The sequence below is a fragment of the Xyrauchen texanus genome, chromosome 16 (assembly GCF_025860055.1).
Source record: "Xyrauchen texanus isolate HMW12.3.18 chromosome 16, RBS_HiC_50CHRs, whole genome shotgun sequence".
NCBI lineage: Eukaryota > Metazoa > Chordata > Actinopteri > Cypriniformes > Catostomidae > Xyrauchen > Xyrauchen texanus.
Window position 1 is genome coordinate 20,831,948 of NC_068291.1, and position 26,760 is coordinate 20,858,707.

General features: G+C 38.3%; 1 protein-coding gene across 1 annotated transcript in view; it reads right to left on the reverse strand.

The window, feature by feature from the left end:
* Positions 1-26,760, reverse strand: part of LOC127657323 (inhibitory synaptic factor 2A-like) — a 64,180-nt gene that overhangs the window by 15,097 nt on the left and 22,323 nt on the right. The window contains exons 2-3 of the mRNA XM_052146058.1: positions 24,203-25,334; positions 12,399-12,470 (exon numbers count right to left, since the gene is read on the reverse strand). Of these exons, the coding sequence (XP_052002018.1) occupies positions 12,399-12,470; positions 24,203-25,329 (1,199 nt within the window). The 5' untranslated portion in view covers positions 25,330-25,334. The remainder of the gene's footprint in view (positions 1-12,398; positions 12,471-24,202; positions 25,335-26,760) is intronic.

Genomic DNA, 26,760 nt, shown 5'->3' on the forward strand with positions numbered 1-26,760 from the left:
CTCTCTCTCTCTGTGTGTGTGTGTGTGTGTGTGTGTGTGTGTGTGTGTGTGTGTGTGTGTGTGTGTGTGTGTGTGTGTGTGTGATTAGCTGCATTTCAGAGCTGCGAGGGTGTTAGTCTGAGAAATTGAGAGTGAAAGTGAGAGTGAGAAAACCAGGGCACTTTCCTATAGCCTGCGCAATATTCTGGAGCCTGCACAAAGCACAAGATTTACCCAGTTTATTCCTGGTTCATAAATACTTAATAGAAACTGACTCGCTGCTTATAATGAGAAATATTGCAGCCTTTGAAAGTGAGAGGAGGGTATCTACATCACACTATAACATACAGTTATTCTGAATTGCTAAAACACAATTCTTGAAACCTTCACCAATATTCTCATAACTTTAAACAGAAATCCAAATCTTCAAACTACATTCACAAAACAACTGTCCCTTCTGGCAAAATCAAACAATTGCCTCAACACCATTTAAACTGTGCTCAAAATCTAAAAATTATTTCAGATCATAAACACAGCAAGTCAGTATATAAGAACTACAGAGCATTCATTAGACTCTACAGTACATCAGAAAATGGAGAGCACAGTGTCCAGGGCATGTAGTTACAGAAAATGTATATTATTATATATAGTAAACATATTTTGTAATTACTGTCAAAAAAGTATAGTAATCACAATTTACAGTAGTACAGTGAATATATTGTATACTGTTAGTACTGCAAGTAATGCAGTATTGAATGTCTGTATATTCAGCACTTGCATACAGTAAAAATAGAGGAGTCCAACTGCAAAACCCTAAAGAACATAGAACACTCTAAATGAAAAACATATTACAGTATACTCAAAAATGTTGTGCAACTGCAAAATCGAAGTCAAATGAAAGATTCATTCTACCTCAGCATCAAGTTTTCACATAATTTAAAACAAGTGTGAACAAATCTGAGTCATTGTGTGTTAACAATGACAACTGTGTTGTAGTTGTTTATTAACTTTTTCTACTAGTGATTACCATTTTGCAACACAAGTGATTGATTCGACAAATGGGTTTCAGCATTTTGTTCAGAAAATGGGGTTCAGTGTTTTAGAAATTCTGAAAAACTGTAATAATTAATGCACACGTGACACTATAGTAATCTACTTGGAAAGAAACAAAGAAATGTAAAACCATGAACACATCCAAATGGAACAATAAAGCACAAGTGCTTTTGGAACCATTAATGGGACTTTTTTAGAACCTCCTAACAAGAATGATATTGCCAAAAGTCTGTGGGTACCCGCTGCACTGTCAAGAGATAAATAAATTAAGTTGGAAGTGAAAAGGTGCTAAACACGAACTGTAGAAGTACCACAGGGAGTTATCTTGGCCACTGTGCTTGAAAAATGGATGGTTGTCACTATTTCAAAACTCTTAATGGCTATTTTTTCCTATTTCTGATGAATGAGTCATGGCTGTCTCCCGTCAGCGCACCCTGAGGACAGTGGCTATGTCAGGACGGCAAAGGGTCATGCTGCCTGATCTGCCGCTATCTGTTTCCCAGTATGTGTCCAACTACAGTGGAAGAGCAGCAAAATCACATCATGTTGGTTCACTACTCTGACATATGAGAATGTAAAAATATACAAACAATCATGAATGCTGCTATATAAACAGTTGCTGCTTTTGAGGCAAATGGGCATGCTTTTACTATGTACTTTTTCATAAAAACCAGTTACATTGTTAAAAATTTAAGTAATCTCTTTGACCAAAAGCATTTGAACTACCAAACACTATACGTATGTGTGCTTGTTGAAAATTTTATTTCAAAACCATGGCTGTTAAAAGGGAGTTTGTACTCCCTTTGCTGATAAAAGAGCTTCCACTCTTCTGAGAAGGCTTTCCACTAGATGTTGGAACATGGCTGTGGGGATTTTCTCCTATTCAGGGACAAAAACTTCAGTGAGGTAAGTGACTAATGAGGGGTGATGGGTCCTGGCTTGCAGTTAGCATTCTGTGGTGGGGGTGAGCAATAGACAAACACAGTGGATATGCCATCAGGCCTTGGAGGTGCTTATTTGTAATTAATAAAAACATCTAAAACAGGGCTAAGGAGGAAGGACATCCAGGGTCCACACTTTTTTGAATGCGACTGAGAGAAGGAGCGCACATCTTCGCCTCAAGGGAGGGGAAAGGCGCCATACGCAAGCGGTACACCCTGCCAGCTGTCCCGAGACTTACCTCCACGTCCTGGGCATGATATGCCATAGCGATGGCGTCAATGACTCAGTGGGCGATCCTCTGTTTAGAGACAGCGCTTCCTTTCCGCTGTCCACCAAAGCAGACTAAAGCTCTGTGTGAGATCCAAGTAGATGTGCAAAGCACGCATCAGACACAGAAACGACGAGGCTGGGTCTGCCTCCTCCTGGGGCAGCACTTGCAGATTCACCACCTGAGTCATGGGAACCTTGGTCACATAGCCCGGTGTATGATAAATGAAAATGCAAACTGCAGTGCTAGCTGGTTATGCATTGTGTATTTGTATATGCATTTTTTCCTAGAATACTATTTGAATCTGCTATCTTTATCCTTACCATTCATTTTCTAAATGAGTGTATAAATTCAAAGATTATGGCCAGTTGTGTAGTGAACAGGAAGTAATTTAATGGGACAATCTAAAGATTACCAAAATTAAAAACTATTTATAAATTGGAAAGTTTCGGTCCTGATGCTGATAGGTGGGGTTACAGTTACCATGCTAACAATGGCCTTTAGCCATGACCATATTAACAGCACAGCCAGGAGTGCCGTACTGAATTTCTAAAACGGTTGCAACATATTAAAAATGTTATTCTGTTAAATGTTATTCTATGTGTGCCGCACAGTTATACACAGTAGCTAGGTGAACAGGTGCCCTGTGCCTTAGCTTCTATTATATTGTAAATACTACCTCATTTAGTCATTCAACATCAACTGTATTACCTGGTCAAATATTTAAACAAGGAACTAAATCAAAGAAACATTCTGATTTAAAATAAATAGGAAATATTTAGGGACCGATCGATCGGTCACCGAACACAATTGGACGATCTTTGTCTTAAATGTGATCGCCGATCAGCTGATCATGCCCAGATTCAGGGCTGATCTTTTTTTAATTGCAGCGCACTTGAGACCACACATACACTGCTACTCTAATTAATGAGCACTGTCTCAACCCTCAAAGCATGAAGTTGCAGCCACTGGAGGTTGAAAGTTTGGCAATTCTAAGCATTTACGAATTGACACTTTCAGACATGCTGTAATTCAGATTAATGTGCCTGATTGTTTTAAAAATGTGTATGAATTACATTTTTCAAGAGTAATTATGTTTCCAATTCTGACTCGCTCTGTTAGACAGTTAGAAACAGAGAGGACAAAGATATTACAAACGGCTGTAAAAATGAATTTAATAAATAAAGATGCGAATACATATCTGAGTATAAGTGATGTAACTTGAGTCACGACAGACGGTATGTGGTGCGATCTAAAAAAAAAATAAAAATCCTTACATTGTTAAGGCACGGTCACACATAACTTTGCTCGTGAAATTCCCAGAGTGAAATAAAGTCATCTCAATGCGAATCTGCACAATCGTAAGTGACTGCGGCATTATGCTAATGATAACGTTTGTAATGGATTTTTTTTTTTTTTTACATTAGAATAATACAAAATAGAAGCATTTTCACAAGTGGACTTTTGAATCCCTCTTTATATTCACAATATCACATCATCTATTTAATTAATAGATTTTGTGCTCTATAAATTTTTACAGACACCAAATTATTAATTTTGTTTTAGATTATTTTTATGGTCCTTTTGCATTTAATGTGATGCCAAAGGTGACAGGAAATACGAGGGAGAAGAGTGGGAATAGGATAGGACCTCACGAGCCAGGACTCCAATTCAGGTCACCTATGATGCTTCAGCACCATATGTCATGAGAGAAAGCCACTTGGTTACAGCTCCGACAGAGACAGACACCAAATATTTGTGAAGTCCCTACTGATTTAGCATTCTCTGAGATGTCTGATAACTGCAAGCTTTGATCCATGCTTAGGTTTGGAGACCAGGAAGAAAAAAATTAAAGAGGAATGCATGTTAAATAGTTTGCGCTGAGGGAAGGATGTGGCACTGTTTGAAAGAACAATGTGGTGCAGTATGCTACGGCCAGCCAGTTGCTTGTTTGCTAGGAGTATGTTGCTCTGTTTTTGTGCTGTTACAAAATCCTTTGAGAAAGTTGATCTCCTGTCCAATGGGATCTCAGGGCTGGGTGGTGAAGGTACATTGTATACAGTGCCATTATTAGGCATAACGTGAAGTGGAGTTTTGTCATTTAAGGTTGCTGCGGCAACGTCACAATTTGTCGCATTAATATAGAATTTGTGACTGCATTTTGTTTTATTTATTATATATCATTCTCTTACATGTTCATGGCAGTTATGAGGTGAAATGTTCACTGTGTTGTTCTAAGAGCGAAAATCTTTTTTCTCCCAAAAAGATGAGGTTTTTAAGATTAATGCTTTTTTGAGTTTTAAATCAACAAAACTGACCTCCCTACCCTAAACTATAAACCTTAACCCTAAAGGATATGGATAGTGTCAAAAAAAGCAAACGTTAAATTATAAACAGATGAGATTAAGGTTAATGCTTTATCAAGTTTAAAATCAACCAAACCCTAAACCTAAACCTAACAGTGTCAGAAAAAGCAAATGTGAGTTGAAATAACTTTGTGGTGCTTCCATTACATTTTCAGCTCACATTTTGATTCACATGCTCTTCAGGACTCATACCCCAGTCCTTTGCATCGCAAGTTCAATGCTCTATCAGTTGAACTACTGCACAATTTGATCTCACTCAAAGAACCTTGTAAATGTAGTTGGTTATGTATTGCAAATGTTTAAATGCTCTAATAGAAATGTTTTGATGTCATACCAGAGCATCGTGTTAGGAGCAAAGTGAAAAGTGTTAATGAACTGATAATCTGCTATTTAACATATGATTTTGTGAAAGAAAGAAAAATTGTTGTTTTAGTGCCTCTAGTGTTCATTTCACCAGGAAACTGCTGTGATTAGTAAAACAAGCCACTAATTATATTGCAAAAAGGTTTCAATGAGACCAGGTAGGAGAATTCAACTGTGGTCGCAGGTTTGCGTATATTGGCTATTTTACTCCAGCTTCAAATGTGGTTCCTCAAATCAGAATGTAGAAGCTGTACTATGCATTTTATAATATTAGTTTATCTCTTTTAAGTTTGTTGTTTTTTAACTGAAGTCTTACATCACAAAGCCGTTTTTGCCATGATACTAGGGTTATTATTTATTCATTATGAATAATCATATCTTTTTTTTTCACCCATCAAGTTCTAAATTAAAGGAGAAAATTATAAAATGAAGTACATTACATTTTTTAAGAGTTTAATTCACTATATTAACCAGGTATTACCACCTGATTATTTATTCTATAAACCATTTTTCATTAGATTTCCAGCTAAAATAACTATATCAAGATTTATACCGAGACCTTTATATGAAATTAATCATACCACCCACTTCTAGTCGAAGGCTGTAAAATTAAGTTATCAGACTCCCCATAAAAACAAACACATACACACGCACACAAACACTCAGCAGAATACTTTAAATTCACAAACCAATGCACATGCCATGACCACCTCACCCGCTCTTTAAAACCTCATCACTGTGGTAACTATGACAACCACATCATCTTCACCACTAAATGTCTCTCTCTGTTGCTGTTCAGTATTCTTCTCATACTGATGTCACAGTTTCTTCCTCAGTTAGAATCGTATTGTAGTTGTTATAGATGATGGGGGATCTCAACAAAAGGCAATAAACTGCAATTTAACACTGCTACTAATTAAAATCCACAGTTTTTTCATTGTGTGTTTTTTAGAAACAAAACTGATTACATTCGCAAATCAGATCCAGCAAACATGTTTTACTCAATAAAAATACGTAAGCACCCTTGAGCAGAACAGATGAATGTTAAAATAAACATACCTACAAAACAAACATTTTTCTAATAGATGTTGGCAATCATTGTATTATATTTTTCTTAAGCAAAATTACAATTTTAACTGATATGAAGTCTTTTAAATAAGGGATAGTTCACCCAAAAATGAAAATTCTGTGATCTCTTACTCACAGGGTTCCCACAGTCATGGAAATCCTTGAAAAGGAAATAATTTGGAACGAATTTAGGGTGAGTAAATGATGAAAGAATTTGTATTTTTGTGTACATTTTCCTGTAATCCTATTACACCTCATTTACAGTTCTTCAGTTTTATGCAGTCCATTATGCACTACTGTTTAAGTGTCATTAAGTTGTCACAGGGATTACATAATGGTTAAAAAAAAAGTTTCATTTTTAGCATGCTGAATGGTCTAACAGCACTCGTCAATAGAGCTTTTCAGCTTGTAGTCCAAAAACCCAGAAGAGAATTCGCCTTTGTGTTTTTGAACTTATGAGAAAAATAAGGTCTGTGGTAAACATTACTTAATGAAACATGAATGTTTTGTACCACAACATAAATTACCCAAAGTCATACCTCAAACATGAAATTTGAACCCATATTGAATTATATAAAAAAAAATTAAAACACACTTCAGCTTCAAAATTCATGTTTTAAGTTTGATTGTGTGTAGTTTATGTTGTATAACAAAACGTCCATGTTTCATCAAGTAATGTTTACCAAAGATCTTATTTCATTCATAAGTTCAAAAAACCCCTTATAAAAACCCATTGAAAAATCCCAAGGGGAACCCATGGTGAATCAGACTTCTGAATTCACCTACAAATTGACATCATGGCTGAACAGCTCAATGTCATTTGAGATGGCCAATTAAATCAAAGAAGTCGGGACTTAAGTTTCATACAAGCTAAGCGGGTATTATTCGGCGCTACACATCATGTGCATTGGTACGTAGCTAAACTGCGACGTTTGCCCACTATTTTAGGATAGAAATGTTATACCAACTGACAGTAATTTCCAAGGATGTGTAGCATCTGGACCAATCAGACACACATTTATTCATTATTTAATGAATAAGCCAACAGATGTCTCAAGACTGTTGCAAGCAGAGGCCCATGCAGGCTCCGTTATGTCTGCTCCCCCACTGATAATTATCAAGCCTTTACACTGTGTTTGCTGCCACTGAACCAGCAAAGAGTGGACCCCCTATGACATTCCAAGCAGGGGAAGTTAACTGCTGTATGCAGAGCAATCTTTCACCCATAAGAAATTGACTCAAAGCCCAGAACAACAGACTTTTCTTAACTAAATTATAGACAAACTGTCCATAAATGAACATGTATATCCCCAGGACATTGTGTATAGGATCATTACTGTCTTTGTAAAGTGATTTTGTACTGTATACTGTTTTATGCATGACTTGTGACAGGACTACCAGCTAATGTATAATTATTTAATTGACACCCTGCACAATGGTATATATATAATTCTGACAGCATGCATTGTATTCTTACTATATTAATCAGAGCATAAAGGAGCTTCAACTAACCCCAACCATGCAAATGAATCAGCTTCCAAACAAAGGAACATTTACAGCTTGGAAAGTGCACCTTTCTCATTGGCCAAGCCAGACTCGAGAGGAGGGACCTCCAGCAGAAGTTAAAAGACACGTCCCACCTCTTCCTCACTCTCTTTCTTCTGGCTCTTTCCCCTGACTCTCTGCTGCTGTTTGTGTGGGACAGGGACCCGGTCCGACCATGAGGCCATTAGGCCTCAACACCTTAAGCCATGTGCAACTTGAACATCATCGACTCGAGGAATCATCAAGACATTCTCCTGTGACTGCATCCGGGCTCTCTCAACAGCCAAGGCAATTGCAAGTATCGTACCAGTAGCTAACTGAACATCTCGGTTACTCGGTTAGACCGAGACGTTCCCTATCTGTCAATCACTCAACGTTGTGTCAATGAGTTGACACTAGGGGTCCCAATGGAATACTCCACAAGAGCTGAACCATGTTATGCAGACTGGCAGTGCGAGTCGGGCAGACCACTGTGTGCCTCGTAGCCAGCACAGCAAGCCGGTGCATCAAGTTTTGGGTAGTGGGGTAGTTACCCAAAACTTGATCTTCGAGCAAAACTCCACACACTAGGGCAACTAACACAGGAGAATTTGCTCCAGGCTCAAGAATGACAGCGCCGACTGTATGACAGGGGTACTCAGCTAAGGGAATTTGCACCGGGAGATAAGGTACTCGTATTACTCCCAACATCGAGCTCCAAATTACTCGCCAAGTGACAAGGACCCTTTGAGGTCACACGACAACTCGGTGAACTCGATTATGAGTAAAGCGAACTGATTTGGGGCGCACGTCAAATGTATTACTTCAACCTCCTGAAACTATGGAGGGAGGCGGTCCCTGTGACGTTGGCTATGGTAGTTCCAGAGAGGGCGGAGCTCGGGCCGGAGGTAAACACAAAACCTATTCATAACACTCCGGTCACTTGTGGGGACCACCTCTCGCCGTATCAGCTCGCAGGGGTTGCCAAGTTGCAACTAGAATTTGCGGACGTGTTCTCCCCTCTACCAGGTCGTACGAACCTCATCCAGCACCACATCGAGACTGAACCGGGAGTGGTGGTATTTAGCCTTCCCTATCGCTTGCCCGAACACAAAAAGAAAATAGTTTGGGAGGAATTAGATGCGATGCTCGATATGGGGGTGATAGAGGAATCCCACAGCGATTGGTCCAGCCCGGTTGTTCTAGTGCCTAAGAGCAATGGGTCGGTACGGTTCTGTGTGGATTACAGAAAAGTCAACGCGGTGTCTAAATTTGATCCGTACCCGATACCCCGCGTTGATGAGTTGCTCGATCGGGTAGGTACTGCTCGATTTTATTCGACATTGGATTTGACAAAGGGTTATTGGCAGATCGCCTTGACACCAATTTCCCATGAAAAAACAGCCCTCTCCACGCCGTTCGGATTGCACCAATTTGTGACGCTTCCGTTCAGCTTGTTTGGGCCCCAGCTACGTTTCAGCATCTCATGGATCGAATACTCAGGCCACATTCGACTTACGCCGCTGCCTATTTAGATGATATCATCATATATAGCAATGACTGGCTGCGGCACATGCAACATCTGAGTGCGGTTCTGAGATCGCTGCGGCGGGCGAGGCTCACGGCAAACCCCAAGAAGTGCGCGGTTGGGAGTGTGGAGGTACGGTATCTGGGGTTCTACTTGGGCCGCACTTTGTGGGGGGGCGCTTTTACATGCACCTAATTTCTCTCTCCATTTTCTATTACAGACGGACGCTTCAGACAGAGGGCTGGGGGCCGTACTCTCGCAGGTGGAGGAGGAGGACCATGCCCCACTGCAATGGCTTCACCGCATGAAGGATAATAATGCCTGGATCACCCGGTGGTATCTGGCTGTGGCAGGGCGGAGGGCGGGGCCGGGTCGTGATCCTACACACCCGGTCCCGTATTAGGCTAATTAGGATAAAGGTCGACTGCAGGGGATCGTGCGGGACATGTCCGTCATGTGTGTGTTTATGTTGTCTTTTAAGTTTATCATTAAACCATTATGTATATCGTCAAGCCGGTTCTCACCTCCTCCTTTCCATTGATCCCTTTACACTGGTGCTGAAGCCCGGAAGGAGGAGGGATACGCCGTAGTAGAGTTCTCACCACTACCGTCCACCCCAATGGAGGAGCCACGGCCATCTGCCGGGGGACGAGGAGCCCAGCCGCCTGAAAGAGGACGATGGCCGCTGACCGCGAGGGGAGAAGGGGCTCCTAATCGACCAGCTGCTGAAACGAGGTGGGTTTTAAGACCGCCGACCGCGAGCGGGGAGGGGCTCACTGCCGACCGCCTGGAGCGAGAGAACCGCTGCCAGGGGCGGGGGAGACCCCTTCTGTTCCCCGAGAACGCGGCGGGGCATTCCATCCGCCAGGGGCTGGAGGACTGCTTCTGATTCGCCCGGAGAGGCACGGCTGTCGTCCGAAAGAGGGTGGAAGAGTGGCCGAGGAACAAGCTGCGGCGTATCGGAGAACTGGCGAGTAAGAGGTTTTTTTTTTCCATCCCTCTCTCCTCTCTCTCTCACTGTCGCTCTGCGTTGGCCTTTTCCCTCTTTTAAATTTTACAGTTTTTGGGGGGGTACTACACTGTTACAGGAAGTATCCCCCCATTTGAATTATTTCTGTTTCCCTCCCTTGTCCCCTCCCTCGTCCAGGTAGATGGGGATGACCTGCCGGCAGACTAGACTTAAAGCATGCCCTCCCCCAGGGAAAGGGGGGGTACGTCAGGCCAAATTTTTCAACAATTTTACGGCTGTCGTCAATTATTCCATGCATAATAGATTATATTTAAAATTATAATAACTTCATAATTATTTATTGAATTATTTTATTTGTGATTAATTTAATTAATCATCACATTATGTAATTCATTTTATTACAAATTGTAATTGACTGACAGCCCTAATAATTGTGCCCACATGCCCAACAACACTTACCGCTTTGTTCACTGGGGGCAAATTTGTCCCCAAAGGTGAGTCAAATCTGTCATAACTTGCCTTTGGACAAAAAATTAATATATAATAAAGTACTAAATAATATCTTAATGAAAATATAACTATGAGATTAGGGGTAAATTAATGGTTTTGCAAAAAAATCCTTACCTCAGTATAAAAACAATAAAAGTCAATGGTAAGACTCCCAAATGAAAAACAAATGTTTGTGTGTAATACAGATCTGCTCTATTCTGAGTTTCATGGTTTCTCATAGTACAGAGTGCACTATTTTTAAATTCAATATTCCTAAACAGCATATTATGTTTCTCATTTTCAGCTATTCTATTGCTTCTTAAAGCCATGTGCTTTTGTGTTTGTATGAGTGTAGAAAAGCCAGAGGAAGAGAGAGGAACATGGACAAAATGCTCTCCATTTGCATACCAACTGAAAACACTTAAGATGCTTTCAAAGCACAGCCTTTAGTCAACAAGCTTTTTAACTGCAAACGCATGTAGAGATTGCTGCTTTTGTAATGAAATAATTAACAGCAAATCCTTTCATTTGGGAAGAATGGTTATGTTTCTAAGAATCACGCAATTACATGACCCATTAGATATAACTTGCATCCTTATACGTTATGTGAAGGGAGAATTAAATTAACTTTCAATGAAATGAAATGAAGCAGTGGTTTTGTAGCGTTCAGTCTGCCATTGCAGAGAGGATTTTTCATTTGGTCTGGTGAAAGGATGAAATCCATAGGCAAGATTCATCAAAGGAATGTATTTTTCATTTTTACCCTTGAAAATTTTCATTGGTACACTGTAAAAAAAAAAACACTTTACAGAACAACCTGTTCATTTTACAGTTTAAAATTGTTGTAATTTACATGCTGGTACTGTAAAAATATATATATATATAAATCTGTTAAATTTACAGTAAAAAAAAATCATAAACATGCCTTCTGAAACTGTAAAAATCTGTTGTTTACTTTATAAGGTATTTGTTAATCACCGTAGTAACTACAGAAGGGCACATGATGACATGAAGTTCATCAGTAGTGGCTCTTCCAGGAGCAAAGTCCACTGTCTATATTCATATAAATGTATATAGACAGTGCTCAGTATCACTCACACAAACACTAAACACCATCATAGTAACACATGTGAGATTTAAATAATGCAGTAAACATTAACTAAATTACATCAGATATAACACAGAACACCCCAGTGTACGTAACTGATATATAAAATATGATGAAACATAGCTATTCCCATAAAATATAATGAAATGTAATGGATCACGCAGGGAATTGTGGGAATGCCCGATTACTGTTTTTTACTGTAATTTTATCAATAATTTATAGTAAAAAGTACATGTACTCTCTTGTTCATTTTACCATTAATTATACACGAAAATCTTACTTTTTACATTTAAACATAATTTTATTGTAAAAACTACTGTATTGTCTTTTAAAATATATTAAAACATTTTAATGTATATTTTACAGTTAATATTTGTTAATCAATTAACATTTTATTTCATTGTAGAAAAGATCAGACTAATAGCATGGATTTTATCCTCTCTGGTTCTTCAAAGCTTTACTGCAACAGAGACAAATTTGAAAATATGATTGGACACTGCAGCTGCATTTGTAAAAAAATTTGTTGGGGACATCTGTGACTTATTACACAAAGAATCTCTTGGGGGAAAAAATGGATCAAGGATTCAATTTCCTCTCTCTAAATGCATTGTCCATGAAAAGTTAAAAAGTACAAATAAACAGCATTCCTACTCTGGACAAATATGTGACAAAGTGTGTTTTGGCCACAGTCAAAGACTGAGATAATGAAGACTTTAGATACTGTTTAAAAAGAGACTCACCTGTATATGATGCAGGCACTGTTACGACATGTGTCACAGTTGGCTGTATCTTGCCCAGTTCGATATGAAAGTCTGTGGAGGAACAGAGTATGATAAATCATTTTTCCAAAACAATAGAAATACTGATAACTGAATATCAAATACAGTAAACAAACAAATGGGAGTGAATTCCCTAAAGATTTGTGCCACTATTGCGTGTTTTTATTATGCGCAAAAATCTGCTAACAACCCGCAATCTAGTTTAAGCAACCACAATCAGCACTAAGATCGTGCTACGTCGTGAGGTAAAGGTGCTTTTTTTTCATGAAAAGGTATGCAAAACAATATCCTACTGCCTGAAAGATATTAATGAAATAAGTGTTCTATGTGACTGCACTAGACTGACAAATATTTGTACTATTAATAATAATAATAATAATAATAATAATAATAAATTGTATTATTTATTGAACATTGTCTTTCATCATATGGTTGTTGCTGCTCACTGTAATACTCTTGTAGCTTATTGCTTTAATCTGCCCTGTGACCAAGATTTCAATGCATCATGTGATGATGGAAGGGACTGGGATTGAATTCTATGTATCTATCCACTGTTCATTTATGGCCCTTGGGCTTTAGTGGCATTAATGTATGTACAAGGGGATGATAGATCATGCACTAGCCTGGCATACTTGAGAAGGTTTTAATATATTATTTGTGTGCTGATGTGACATTGTGGCACATGCCTTGCATTTCTCCAGAGACAATAACGGGGCTGTACCCAACAGCCATGCAGTTATGCATTTTCATTAAAGCTTAATGAAAGCCTAATTGGATCACTTTATCCCTCTGAGCATTCAAGTGTCAGGATGGTCACTGATATTCGGCATTTGGATAGATCTGACGTTGCTGAGGAGTTTTTAGCGACAATGGTTACACGCATTATCTTTAAATGCAGAGGACTTGAAAAGAAACAGCATTTTGCTGCAGACATGCAGTAGAACACATCACCTTTAGTGAGATGTTACATGACTGAATTATTTACAGATATAGTTCTGGAATAGAACAGGAAAATTCTTTCATTATTTAGTCACTCGTGTTGCTCCAAGCCTGTATGTTGATATTTTCCCCGTGAAATACAAAAGGAGATATTTTGAAAAATCTTCACACAGCTTTTTTCCATACAATGACAGTTTAGTGACATTTAAAAAATTCTAATTAAAAAAAATGTCTGAGGAAGACCAGTACTTCAAATGACTCTTCAAATGCTTTTAGTGAGCAACAAACCAAAATGTCACTGATAATCTTTCAATGAACCTAAACATACACAATTCATACACAAACTCACTGACTTAATGATCCAGTTGTAGAAGTTCTCGTGTTAAAAGCAGTGGATGACCTCAAATTCATTTGGCTGCATTCCAGTTCAAATTTTTTGCTCTTCCCTTGCTAACTACACTCCATCGCATGGACTCAGATGTACGAATTTGCTTACATTGCACTAGAGCACATTACTGGTAGAACCCGTGTATTTGGTTTAAATGAAACCGTCTAAGCCTAGATCACTTCACCGGCTACTGAACCCACCTTCACTCGTGCAATAAGGCTGATGTTATTTTATGGAATTATTTGGTGATGTTTGCCCCTGAGAAGACATCATCTCCAGAGATTGATGCAATCGCAGATTCAGGTAAAGTTAAATTGTAATTTCAGAGGCTTAAATATAAACTGTGTCTGTAAAGAAAATAAATACTTTTGATTAGAATTGATTGTTATAAAGAATCATTGTTGACTCAACCTATTGTCTCAAAAGGCTGTTAGCTGTTTGACTTTAATATCAAATTATAATATCTTTACCTGATTATTGCAGTGCAATATAATCTGCAAAAAATCTGAAAATATTTACATAAAGGACAATGGTAACATTCCATTTAAATGCCTGTCGTGCAAACTCCCGATCGATTCTTTCCTGCTGGGAGAAATCACATGGAAATCATTGGTGCTTTTGTGATCGTGGCTCGCATTTTGCTCACATGTCTCACGTGTGAGAATTTAAAGTATTACCATGGCATTGATCCCCACAATAGTAAGGGTCATTCTGGTTGGATACCTACTGTATGTGTTGGCTTGCTCACTCTGTCAAAATCAAGGGTTTGAGTGTCAGCAAAAACTTCCCTCGCCCACTGCCGAGTCCAGAAATGACTTCCTAAATGGTGGTGGAAATTCCCCTAGGGAAGTGCTAATGGAAGCTAGCCAAATGTATGTTTAAAGTGAAGTGGAATGCTGCCTTGCTCTGAACCTCACACAAAACTATTGTTTGACCTGTAGTGCTTACAAGAATATAGTACATGAGTTGTATGGACTACTTTTATGTAGCTTTTTTGTCATTTTAAAGCTTGACACACATACTCCCTATGATCTACATGGAAAAGAGCTTTGTGAAGTTTCTTTAAAATTCTTCTTATATCATATATGTTTTTAAATTTTTTTTTATTTTAGGATGAACTATTCCTTTAAATAATGAATATTTTTACCCTTACCATCGGCTCAAAATCAGAACACCACATGTACAGATAGCACAGAGCAGTGCTTAAAAGGAAGAAAAATCAATATGGTCACTATGATCTGAAATAAAGGAATGGGATGAGACTGAACCCTTATCATGGTCAAAGAGGAATTATTCTAAAGGTGAGGCACAAACATGGTGCAGCAGGGGAAAATGGTATTCATGGTGGTCAAGGTGACCCAAAGAAGATCTATCTGACGTGCACGCTTGTGTTCGTTCGTGCGTGTGTGTTCGTGTGTGTGTGTGTTCGTGCATGTGTGAGTGTGTGCGTGCGCGTGCGTGTGCGTGTGTGTGTGTGTGGGTAGGTTTGGGTGATTTACGTGGAATTTGTTTTAGGTTACAAACTGGTAATTACAAGGTTATTATGCTATTAATGTGGTTTATCAGGAAATTATGAACAACCCCAATTCCATCAGTATTAACAATGCTAATAACTACAAAAATGAGTGATTTGTAAATTAGATTCACCCATTGCTATATGGAAAGCACTAGAATAACACATTATATGATGTTTTACCCTGTGAAATTCATTGTTTGTTTTTTTTTTCTTTACAGTAATTTCAAATTAGATGATTGCAACATGCACCAAAAACATTGGGACAGTTAAGTGTTTACCACTGTGAAACATCACCATTTCTTCTAACACTTATTAAGCATTTGGGCACTGAAGAAACATGTTTTTTTAAGTATGTGTGTTTTTCCTTGATAGCTGAGCTGAAAATCACTTATGGATAATTTCTGTATTGATGATTGACACTGAATTGTTTTGTCATGCAGTGTGAAGGCATGGACACTGGACGGGTGAAGTTATTCCAGTAGCCTCAAACCACAGCTGGGTATGTTGGCAAAATCCCATTGTTTTGCAGACACTGGCAATCTGTTGCCAACCTGGATAGGCTAGGGAAGTCATTGACACACTAATAAGCTAGTTGAGATAATGATTAAAAAGCAGTGCATGCATCTGAATCCCGATTTGCTAACAACATTGAGTTACTGTCCTTGGAAAGCACTGTATGAAAAAACACTACCATTATTTAATGTAGTGGTGAAATGAGCCTTGGCGAGTGTAACAGTGTTTTAAAGAACTTGTGAAGAATGTGATGTTGCTATAACCCATTGTTGCTATGTTGAGGAACCAGCCAAGTTAAACCAACACAAAGCTTTATTTATTTGTAATAGACAATTATCTCACAATTGCCTCCCTTAAAAAAAGGATACTCATGCGATGAGAGTTTTTTCCTTGAATATATGTGACAAAATTCACAAGTCATAGACCTTAGTCTGGGTAGACGTAACATTTAATGCTTCGTGATTTAAAACTAGGCTGTGAAAAGCAAAATTACATGAAATATTATGTCTTGTTTTCATAGAAATCTTAAAACATTTACAGAGATTTATTCTTCAAGTCCCCATGAAGTGCCTTGATGAGAGCAGTCTTTGTTTACAATGGGGCTGGAGCCATTGTTCAAGTCAACTCTGCTGAAAAGACCAGCTTAACAAGCATGCAATTCCCATGCTGGTCTAGGTCTGGTTTATTCTGGTCTAGCTGGTGGAAAAGCATAGCCATATTTTTCACAAGCAAAAGTTATGCCTGTTGACCAGCATGGTCTTTCTTATTAAGCTGGTTAAGCTAGTTTAAAAGCTTGGTGGGGATACCAGCACACCAGCAATTGTGTGAAAATTTTACTATATAATACTATAATTATTTTCCTGTCAAAATGCATTTATTTCCTTTTTAGAAAAGAAAAGAAACAATATGAAACAATATTTTTTATTAACATTTACCAAACAAATCCTTCTACAGTATAAAGATAGAAATGCACTAAAATGTTACCAATTCAAGTAACATTAAACGTTTCACTAAGTCTAAATGGAAGGTTGACTCATTTAAAAAACCAGTCGCCAGGTGGAGACATCGCAAATGTTTCGCCCTTTTCCGACCAGTGTACTGGAGTGGTGGTGGCGTAGTGGCTAAAGCACAGGGCTGTTAATCAGAAGGTTGCTGGTTCGAACCCCAAGGCCACCATCATTGTGTCCTTGAGCAAGGCACTTAACTCCAGGTTGCTCCGAGGGGATTGTCCCTGTAATAAGTGCACTGTAAGTCGCTTTGGATAAAAGTGTCTGCCAAATCCATAAATGTAAATGTATATGCTGGTTTATGCTTTATTAACGCTCAATGCATTAATCTTGATTAAGAAAAATGTGCGCATTAAACCTTTTTAATTAATGTGATAACTTTAAAAGGACCAAATTAAGAATAAAAGAATGCTTAATCCCCGTTCACACTGTTGCTAAGTGTTGCCTTTGTACTATTAAGTCGCTATTGGGAGTTCCTACTGCTGATGCTCTAACGTTTTTAGTGTACTGCACAACTGGCCGTAGCTTTAGAAATTCAGCTCACAGATTAAATATACTGCTGGTAAAACTAAAGTATCATTCTAATTTGACAAGAAGCCAGTTATCTTGCCTCTAAAACTGAACATTCTGCAAGATAGAGTGTTTCATATAACCTGCAGCAGAGCTCATCGCATCATATCATTAAGATGAACAATCTATCAAAATATGAATCAAATTCACTCAAAATACCAACAGTATCTGACCCAAATTTCCGCACATCATTATTTTTATTATATCCTAGTTACAGACAAATGATACTGAACTGTGAAATACATCACAATATACTAACTTTTCCTTTGTCTTGCCTGCACTCAAAACCAGGATGATTTGCATAAAATTCAACTTTTCATCATGTCCACATCTTGTCACCAGCAGTTGCTGTCACTCGTTTTGCCTGAAGTTGCTCTCATTGAACTTTAATGAGATCATGTCTCTTTGTTGCTGTGTGTCACTGGCTATGTGAACAGGGCTTCACTTGTGCTTTACAACTTTAATTTTGATATCACTTGGTGTTTAAATAAAAAAAATGCCAGTGGGGTAAGAAAATTAACGTAAAAAGAATACAAGCTTATTTTTCTTAAACCACTGCCAAATTTAGCTTGTTTTAAGGATGTCTAGATATTTTTACTGGAAAACAAGACAAATATACTAACAAAGAAAATTATTTTATTTGCAGATTTTCCATGTGGCTCGTTGCACAGATAATATAGTGTAATTATTTAGTATTTTTCTATTGCACACTAATATCTATGAGGTAACCAAATCAGTAAATTGCCAGGCACAGCACAACTCTATTAGAAGAAAAAGTTGGCTCTACCAAAGGTTTCTACCCTGGTGTGCCAAACATATCCATGCCAGGGCTTCTAAGTGCTTGGCATTTTAAGCTCTGCCCACCCTGGCTGTCAGCAGCATGCAGACACTTTGTTTGCACTAAAATTGCTGTTCTCAGACAGAGGGGAACATCAAACCATTGGCTGTGGCTGGTCTTACCCAGGGAGTGTGACTGGACTTTCATGTGCCCACACTGAGCCACTCATCGTTTTGAGCTCGGCTGCTCTGATGACACCTAGCATGTGGGAGTGCAGGCGCAGAGGTTTTGCCTCTAATAATAGTCTCCATACTCTTTGTGGAAGAAGATGGGAGCCACACACACATAAACAGCCATACTTCTCCTTTGGGAGATGAAAGGCCTGCCTGATGAGGTGCTGGTTTGATGGTTTGAGTGGTGGTTTTGTGCTCTGAAAATATGCCCTGCTTTTCTCACGCTTGGCTGGGGATTAGAAAGAACCCTACTGCTCTTTAGACTGTAGGTTAGGCTTGAGGGCCATTAGCTGCCCAACGCAATGCCTGAAGTACCTTAAGTGCTGAGACTGAAGGTTTTTAGACCAGGTCCATTGCTCTGGGTGAGTAACCAGTTTGATACATTTCTTCAAAAGTTTGAGCTGAGACACATAAATGCAGTGAAAGTAAATGTATGTCTTATGACATAGGCCAAAGACCATTTTTTCCCCCAAACCCATATGACCCTTTCTTTCTTCCATTGAATTATAGCCTCAGTCACCATTCAATTTTATGATTTGGAGAAGACGAAAAAAAAGATGCAATGAAAGTGAACGTATGTGAGGATGTCTGACTAACTTCTCCTTTTGTGGAAGAAAGTTATTGCTTTGGAACAACATGAGGTAGAGTAAATGATGACAGATTTTTTTGTTTTTGAAAGAACTACCCCTCTATTTAGAAGTAGAGAATTTTTAAACATAATTAAGCTGCACCATAATCTAAGTATCAGACAGTCATTACTGTATTATTTACATGTTGTGGCTTTGCTATTTGGTCCAACAAAGTTTACACTGTCCCATCACTTTACCAATGCCAATGAAATTTCATGATTCTTGTTACCAATTTTCAATACCAGAGCAAAAACGAATATACTAAAGCAGTGGTTATCAACCTTTTTGGCTCCAAGGCCCCTCACTGTCCAAGACAATTTTTGAAGGCCCCCTCGCCCAAAACTTGACTTGTCTGATTAAAATGTTTAATCATGGATCCATTTTTATTCTAGAATTTCAGAAGGAGTCTGTTTAAATATTTAAATATTTCTTATTTTAAATTAATTTTAAGTCATCTTGAGGCCCCCTTGGAAGTGTGCTGAGGTCCCCTAGTGGGTCCCAGCCCCCTGGTTGAGAACTACTGTGCTAAAGAATGCACTTGTTTTAATGAAAAGTTTCAACTGTAATGTAACACTTCACAGTAAAGTTACAATACTGAATGTAATAGTAGCCATTAACTAATAAATAACATTAATTTTACAGCATTTACTAATCTTGGTTATTTTTAATTTCTATATATACCAACACATTTTTTTAATTAAAAGTTGCATATGTTAAAATTATATAATGGATTATGAACTAACATGAATAACCAACAAACCATAGTACTGATGAATTATAATTAACCAAGATTAATAAATGCTGTAAAAATGAATAGTTCATTATTAATTTATTATACCAAGTGAATTAACTAATATCAAGTGAGTCCTGTCGTGCTTTTATGATTTAAAACTGACTCGACTATTTCTGCACTCTCAGAATGCATTTTACTCGTTCTTACCATCAAACACTCCATAAGAGCTTTCACAACATTACATCAATGTAGGCTCACAAAACATACCTCGGGGTAGGACTGTACAATTAATCAAAATAAAATCGAAATCCCGATATGACCTCATGCGATTATTAAATCGTAAAGGGCTGTGATTTAATTAAAGAAATAGTCTGCTCGCTTCAAAGTTTATTTGCGCTGCTCTGTCCAGTCTATATTAAGTTAGAACATTATTACAGTGTTTTCAGATCGGATCTGTACTCCACAACTCCCTCTCATGCTTAAGAGTAACAGAAGTGTTCAGAGTCCGCTTCCATTGCTTATGTGCACTATGCTAAGGAAAAGGTAAGCTACATAAATCTACTTTTATTCTTCATGTTACATAGTTGTTTACCCATGTAACGTTAAATGTAAATTTTTATGTTATGTATTGGATTTTTATGTTTTTTTAATTATTTCTCTAAATGTTAATGATTAATTAAAAATGGATTCCAGTGTATTAAAACACAAAGCACAGTAATAAAAATTTAATAATTTACTATAAAAATAGTTTGCGAGATTTACCCCGCTAAATTAAAGCAGATTAAAAAAAAAGGGGTCATAAAACTTTAATTACAAAAAACTACACACTATAATCATGATACAACAATACACAAAATAGTACACAACTACAGTACATCATTTAAGACCATTCCAAAAATATGAAAGCATTGTTTACTTTTGGACATCTTCCAGAGATTAATAGCAGAACCCCCACTTATCGACCCTTACTAAATAAACTGTCACATTCTGTCCAGCCAACAGCTTAGCCAAGCACTTATAAACCTTCACAGGTCTCGATCAGAAGAGATGTCCACTTAATGGAGGGGTATTATAATACATGAGGAGCACTGATTGTATCGAGTTCTTCCTCTCATCGGGCTGTCCGTCAAGGAGTGCAGAGCAAAGTTGGCTCCATGCCTGTGAAAAGCATCAGGTACTAGGGAATGCATGATGACATCTGACATTGAAGTGTCCCTGTGTTGCTGTGCGAGTGGCTTTCAACAGGCACTAAAGCATCTTTTCACCTCATTTGTTTCCCAGGCTCTAATTTCAACATTCACCACAACCCATAACCAAGAAATTTTGGCACTCAGGAAAGATATTGACATGAAAATGGAGCTGAAGTGGATTTAACGATAACCGTTGTTATGAAAGGATATTTGAATTGTTCACAATGGCAGTTTAAAGCGGTATGGTACTGGCACAGTAAATGTAGTGAAATTAAAACATATAATTAAATACATATTTCCTGCTGACTTCACATCTGTCTCTCATTTATACATTAGGTGTGGCAGATCATTTTAGAAATGGTACTTGCTGTTTATAAGTGACCTTGTGTGATAAATGAAGTATAATACAACAGAACTCAGTAGCTCTAGCTGTTTTTTCTACATGTTTTCTTACAAACATTATTCTTAAATCTTTGAGAAGTGACTACAAAAGCCAAGAAATTGGCCTGTAAATAATACATACAACAACCAAATACACCACTCCAGGCCCATTAAAGGTATTACAGGTGATTCACAACTTAAAAGAGTAGTTCTCCTAAATATGAAAATTCTGCCATTACTTACTCACCCTCAGGTTGTTCTGAAACTCATATGACCTTCTGTCCTATTTGGAACACAAAATGAATAATACAATTGTTGGATGAATTCAGTACAATTGCAGTACATAAAGACTAACTTAAAAGTTTAAAAAAGCACCCAAAAGTGTTATAAAAGTAGTCCATGTGACTTGTGTGTCATATACGAAGTCTTCTGAAGGCATACACATACACCGATAAACAGGCCTTATTTTTTAGTCCTTTTGTTACTCTAACTTCTAGGGATGTCCCGATTTTTTTTTAATTTATTATAGTCTATTTTATTTTTTTTCTGAATTCCATCTCAAAAATGTATTTCAATTTTATCATCAAAATGGTGCTTAAATAAATGCATTCATTAAAACTTCAATCAATTGAAAATATAACAATTATTTTTCAACATAATATTGTATAATTATATGTGCTATATAACAGAGCATCACAGAGATATTGCTTACTAACTACTATTATACACTTACTATTGATTTATTATTATTAGTAGTAGTAGTAGTAGTAGTATTACAATGAATATTACATAACTATATAGAAGTAATCTATTTCTGTCATACGTTTTTCCTTTAAATTCGGCATTTATTTTGAAGTGTTTCTTTGCTGTTATGACAGTAGCTTCTCAATCCAGAAAAGCTGGTTGCTACGTGACTCAAAGTGATTACTAAAATGCAAAAGGCTGCTATTTAATTAAATAAATATGTAGTCTCTATGTGCCTCATGTTAAAAAGTGAATTAGCGCTCTGCCTGCTGTCATCTGCAACAAACAGAGCGTGCAAGGTGTTTTCCGTGTAAGAGTCAAGAAGCTCTAAAATTTATGAGCACTTTGTGTCTTTGTGTCAGCACAACACAGGCTCCACACATTCATAAGCACTCACATTTAAAGCACCGCATAAGCAAACTGTATGTTTGCGGAATGACATCGAATGTAAGATGTTATCAGTTTTTGGTTTCAGAGCATTTTTTTGAGCATGAGTACCAGTATCGGTATCGGAACATCCCTACTAATTTCAAATTAAATCATTTAAATAGCACTGAAATCCAGTAAATTTCACATGGACTACTTTTATGACACTTGGGTGCTTTATTAAACGTTAAAGCAAGTATCTATGTACTGCCATTGTATTGAATTTATCCAACAGGACATTTATTCAATTATTTCATTTTGTGTTCAGCAGTAGAAAGAAAGTAGTTTAGGTTTAGAATGACTTAAAGCTGTATATTGTAACTTTTTCGGTGTTAAATTTTTTTCTTTATATGCAGAAACAACTAAAAGCATGCATTCATAGATTATGTTTTCTCGAAAACTTTAAACACTGTGTCTCTGTGGCACTATAAAAATTCCTGTGTTTGTTTTGAGCAAACCGCTTAGACTTCGGGCCTCAGTCACATTCTTTGATCAGACAATCAGAACATTTTGATGTGCAGGTTTAAAGCTATTTTTTATATATAGAATTTGGCGTAAACAGAATGAGAACATGGATCCATCATGCCTTGTTACCACTGGTGCAGGCTGGTGGTGGTGGTGTAATGGTGTGGGGGATGTTTTCTTGGCACACTTTAGGCCCCTTAGTGCCAACTGGGCATTGTTTAAATGCCACGGCCTACCTGAGCATTGTTTCTGACCATGTCCATCCCTTTATGGCCACCATGTACCCATCCTCTGATGGCTACTTCCAGCAGGATAATGCACCATGTCACAAAGCTCGAATCATTTCAAATTGGTTTCTTGAACATGACAATGAATTCAATGTACTAAAATGGCCCCCAAAGTCACCAGATCTCAACCCAATAGAGCATCTTTGGGATGTGGTGGAACGGGAGCTTCGTGCCCTGGATGTGCATCCCACAAATCTCCATCAACTGCAAGATGCTATCCTATCAATATGGGCCAACATTTCTAAAGAATGCTTTCAGCACCTTGTTGAATCAATGCCACGTAGAATTAAGGCAGTTCTGAAGGTGAAAGGGGGTCAAACACAGTATTAGTATGGTGTTCCTAATAATTCTTTAGGTGAGTGTATATATATATATATATATATATATATATATATATATATATATATATATATATATATATATAATTTTTAATATTTAAAGATAACTATGTATAATTATTTCTTCATTGTTTTTGAATTATTGTTATATGAAGGGCTTTCTCAGCAAATATCTGTATATGCGATTAAATGCGATTAATCCCGATTAATTAATCAGGATAATGATAAATCATTAACAATGCAGCCATGTTTTCTAACATTAAACAGAGAATGTAGCCTATGAACTTGTTAGTCCACTTGAACCTTCTCCTGTTCCATCTGTCACTCCACACAACTTCTGGTGCAACAAGTGGAAGGGCTAGGTTTTTAAAACCATCTATGCTTGATGAACTCAGAGTGAAATGTAATGTGAATTTTTCTTTTATTACAGCATGCATTAAAGTACTCACACTGGGGGATCCGTCAGTACAGGAAAAACTCAAGGTTAAGGTATTAAGATATGATGGTAAACAATTTAAATGGTTTCATGAACACGTGTGATTCTATGGTAGAAATCTCTTTGATCTTAGTAATAGCATCATAAATACAGTAGCTGGATTGTAAATGTGTTATATAGATTATGACTTACCCCTCTCGCTGCGCCTCTCCTCTTTCCAGCTCCTGAATGACCCCCAGCAGCACTTTGATGGTTTCTCGACTAGAGCTGATCAAAGACTCCATAGCTTGAAGCCTGGCTTTCACATTCCCATCTACTCCAGGGAGAGCAATCAACTGTCCTGCTGTGCCCTGCCATGACTCAGTGGTACTTGAGCTTTTACTACTTTGACAGTGAGCCTGCATGTGGGCCTGGGAGGCACAGCTAGCTGAATGCGGCAAAGCCTGAGATCGCGCCTGCAAGCCGTTCAACTGCGTCAAGTCTTTTTTGCGTTTGCAGCTTCCTGAGGGACTCTCTAGGCATTCCACTTGTGTCAAAGATGTCCATGCGATAGGTCCAGAAATCTTTGAACAGTCACCCCTGGTCTGTAGAGGTTGAGTTGATGTGCTAGAGGAGGCACTCTTGGCACAGTTTGACTGCTGCCCTGCCCCTACCTCACTTTCACCAGGTAATCCTTTGTGCTTGACCCCACTCTCTGGGATGTTGCCCTCTCTCCTTGAGTCCAACTGATCTGAAATTGTGTTTGTATCTCTGCCCTGGTGCGATGGATCAGGGCAGAGTTTTCTATCTGGACAGTCAGGCCCAAAACATAATTCCTTGGCAGCGATACACTGCGGCGTACTGTGAAGTAGTACTCTGGTCTGTTGCACCCTGCCGTCACATTGCCGTGCCCCTTCCTCCCCACCCCTTACGTCACTCAGGAACCCATTATTGTGATCTGGGTATTTTTCCACCTGAGCAGTGTGTTTAATGATGTTCCCCTTCTTGCGTTCGAAGGGGAAAGTCTGGTAATGCTTCTTCGAGTCTGGAGAGGTTTGCACACCTGTGCTTTTGGTGACATTGGGGATGGAGCGGCGTGCTGGCATGGTCATGTACCGCCTGTGGATGATCTTGCAGGAAACGGATCGGTTTCTGGCACTTCGATGGGCGACCTCATTCTGCGCCTCGCAGATGTCTTTGAAGCGCACCTGCAGGGCTTTGTTTCGCTTGCGTACAGCGTCCACTCCACCACCGCTCTCTCCTCCCAGTGAAGGACCACCGGACTCCGAGTCAGACTCTGAGCTTGACAGAGTGTAGCGGCCTGGCTCCTTACTGACCATAACTCCTGCGAGAGAAAGAGACCCTGTTATACCTGGTATTACGATGGAAGTGCACAGTGCTAAATACAAGAATAAATATGATACAATACGTTTTGTCATTCGATCATGCAAACCACATTCAGAAGTAGTTGAAAACATGTGACCAGGTTGCATTTGTAGTGTAAATGCTAATCCATCCTGATGCTTCTCATACAACAATAAAGGACCACCTACACAAGCTTAACCAATCAAAACTCTAATCACTGCCCCCCAGTATTGGAAATGGAATTGTTGTTGAATGTATGGGCATGTGTGAGCTTCAGTTTCTGGGTGAAATGTCCACAGAGTGGCACCAAATGTGCATTGCATTTTTAGTTGTAAATGAATGCAGTAAACAGGAATACACTATTTATTAACTTTACCCCCAAAACCTAACCTTAAACCTAACAGTTAGTGGAGTAAATGACAATTCAAACTTCGAACAGAGCTCAACATTGTTAATGTGAACACAATACATTTCTGTTGTCCATGGGACTAGAACCTGTATCTCAGAGGTTGCTCGGGCAATGTGCTATCAGTAGCACTATAGGAAAATGTGAACTTGTTTGAATTGATGCATACATTTCTGATGGGGAATGCTGTTTGTCATCATAATTTAGATAAATAAGGTGTTGATTTTAGGGTACATGAACTTTTGAATGTGTAATAAATATCCTGTGTGATCATGTTTCACAGATCATCAAAAACACATGTTCAGTTAATTCAGGTATGGGGAATGATGTTTGTCATCATAATTTAGATAAATAAGGGGTTGATTTTAGGGTACATTAACTTTTGAAAGTGTAATATCCTGTGTGATTATGTTGCACAGATCATCAAAAACACATGTTCAGTTAATTCACTAAAATAGCAGCACAATTGGGCATAAAACTCAAATATACTGCACTTTCTCTCTTAAAAATGTTTGTGCTTTATCAACATGCACTGATGTAGTGAGTGATGTATAGTTGCGAAGTCAGAGACCCTCACCTTGAAATCTAATCTCAAGTGGTAACAAGAGACGCATTTGAGACAGATTACTGACTTAGGAGCGATGTGTCTCACCTGACCACTTGTGATAAGATCACCTTAGATGAATCTTAATACCAGGTGTAAACAGGGCCAGAACAGAGAGAGCATTTAGCGATATTAAAATGGCAGTAATTGCAGCTCAAGCACAGATGGCCTAGTTTTGTCTTTTCCTTAGCTCACAACTTCCTGGCAGTCAAAGCTTGTTTGAGTGTGTGTGTGTGTGTGTGTGTGTGTGTGTGTGTGTGTGTGTGTGTGTGTGTGTGTGTGTGTTTTGTTTAGCAGTGAAAGTCACAGCTGACACGGAGCGACCTGCATTCATGCTCTCTCATTATACTCAGGCTTCATCTCTCTAATGAGTCTGCCAGTACATGGGAGATGGAG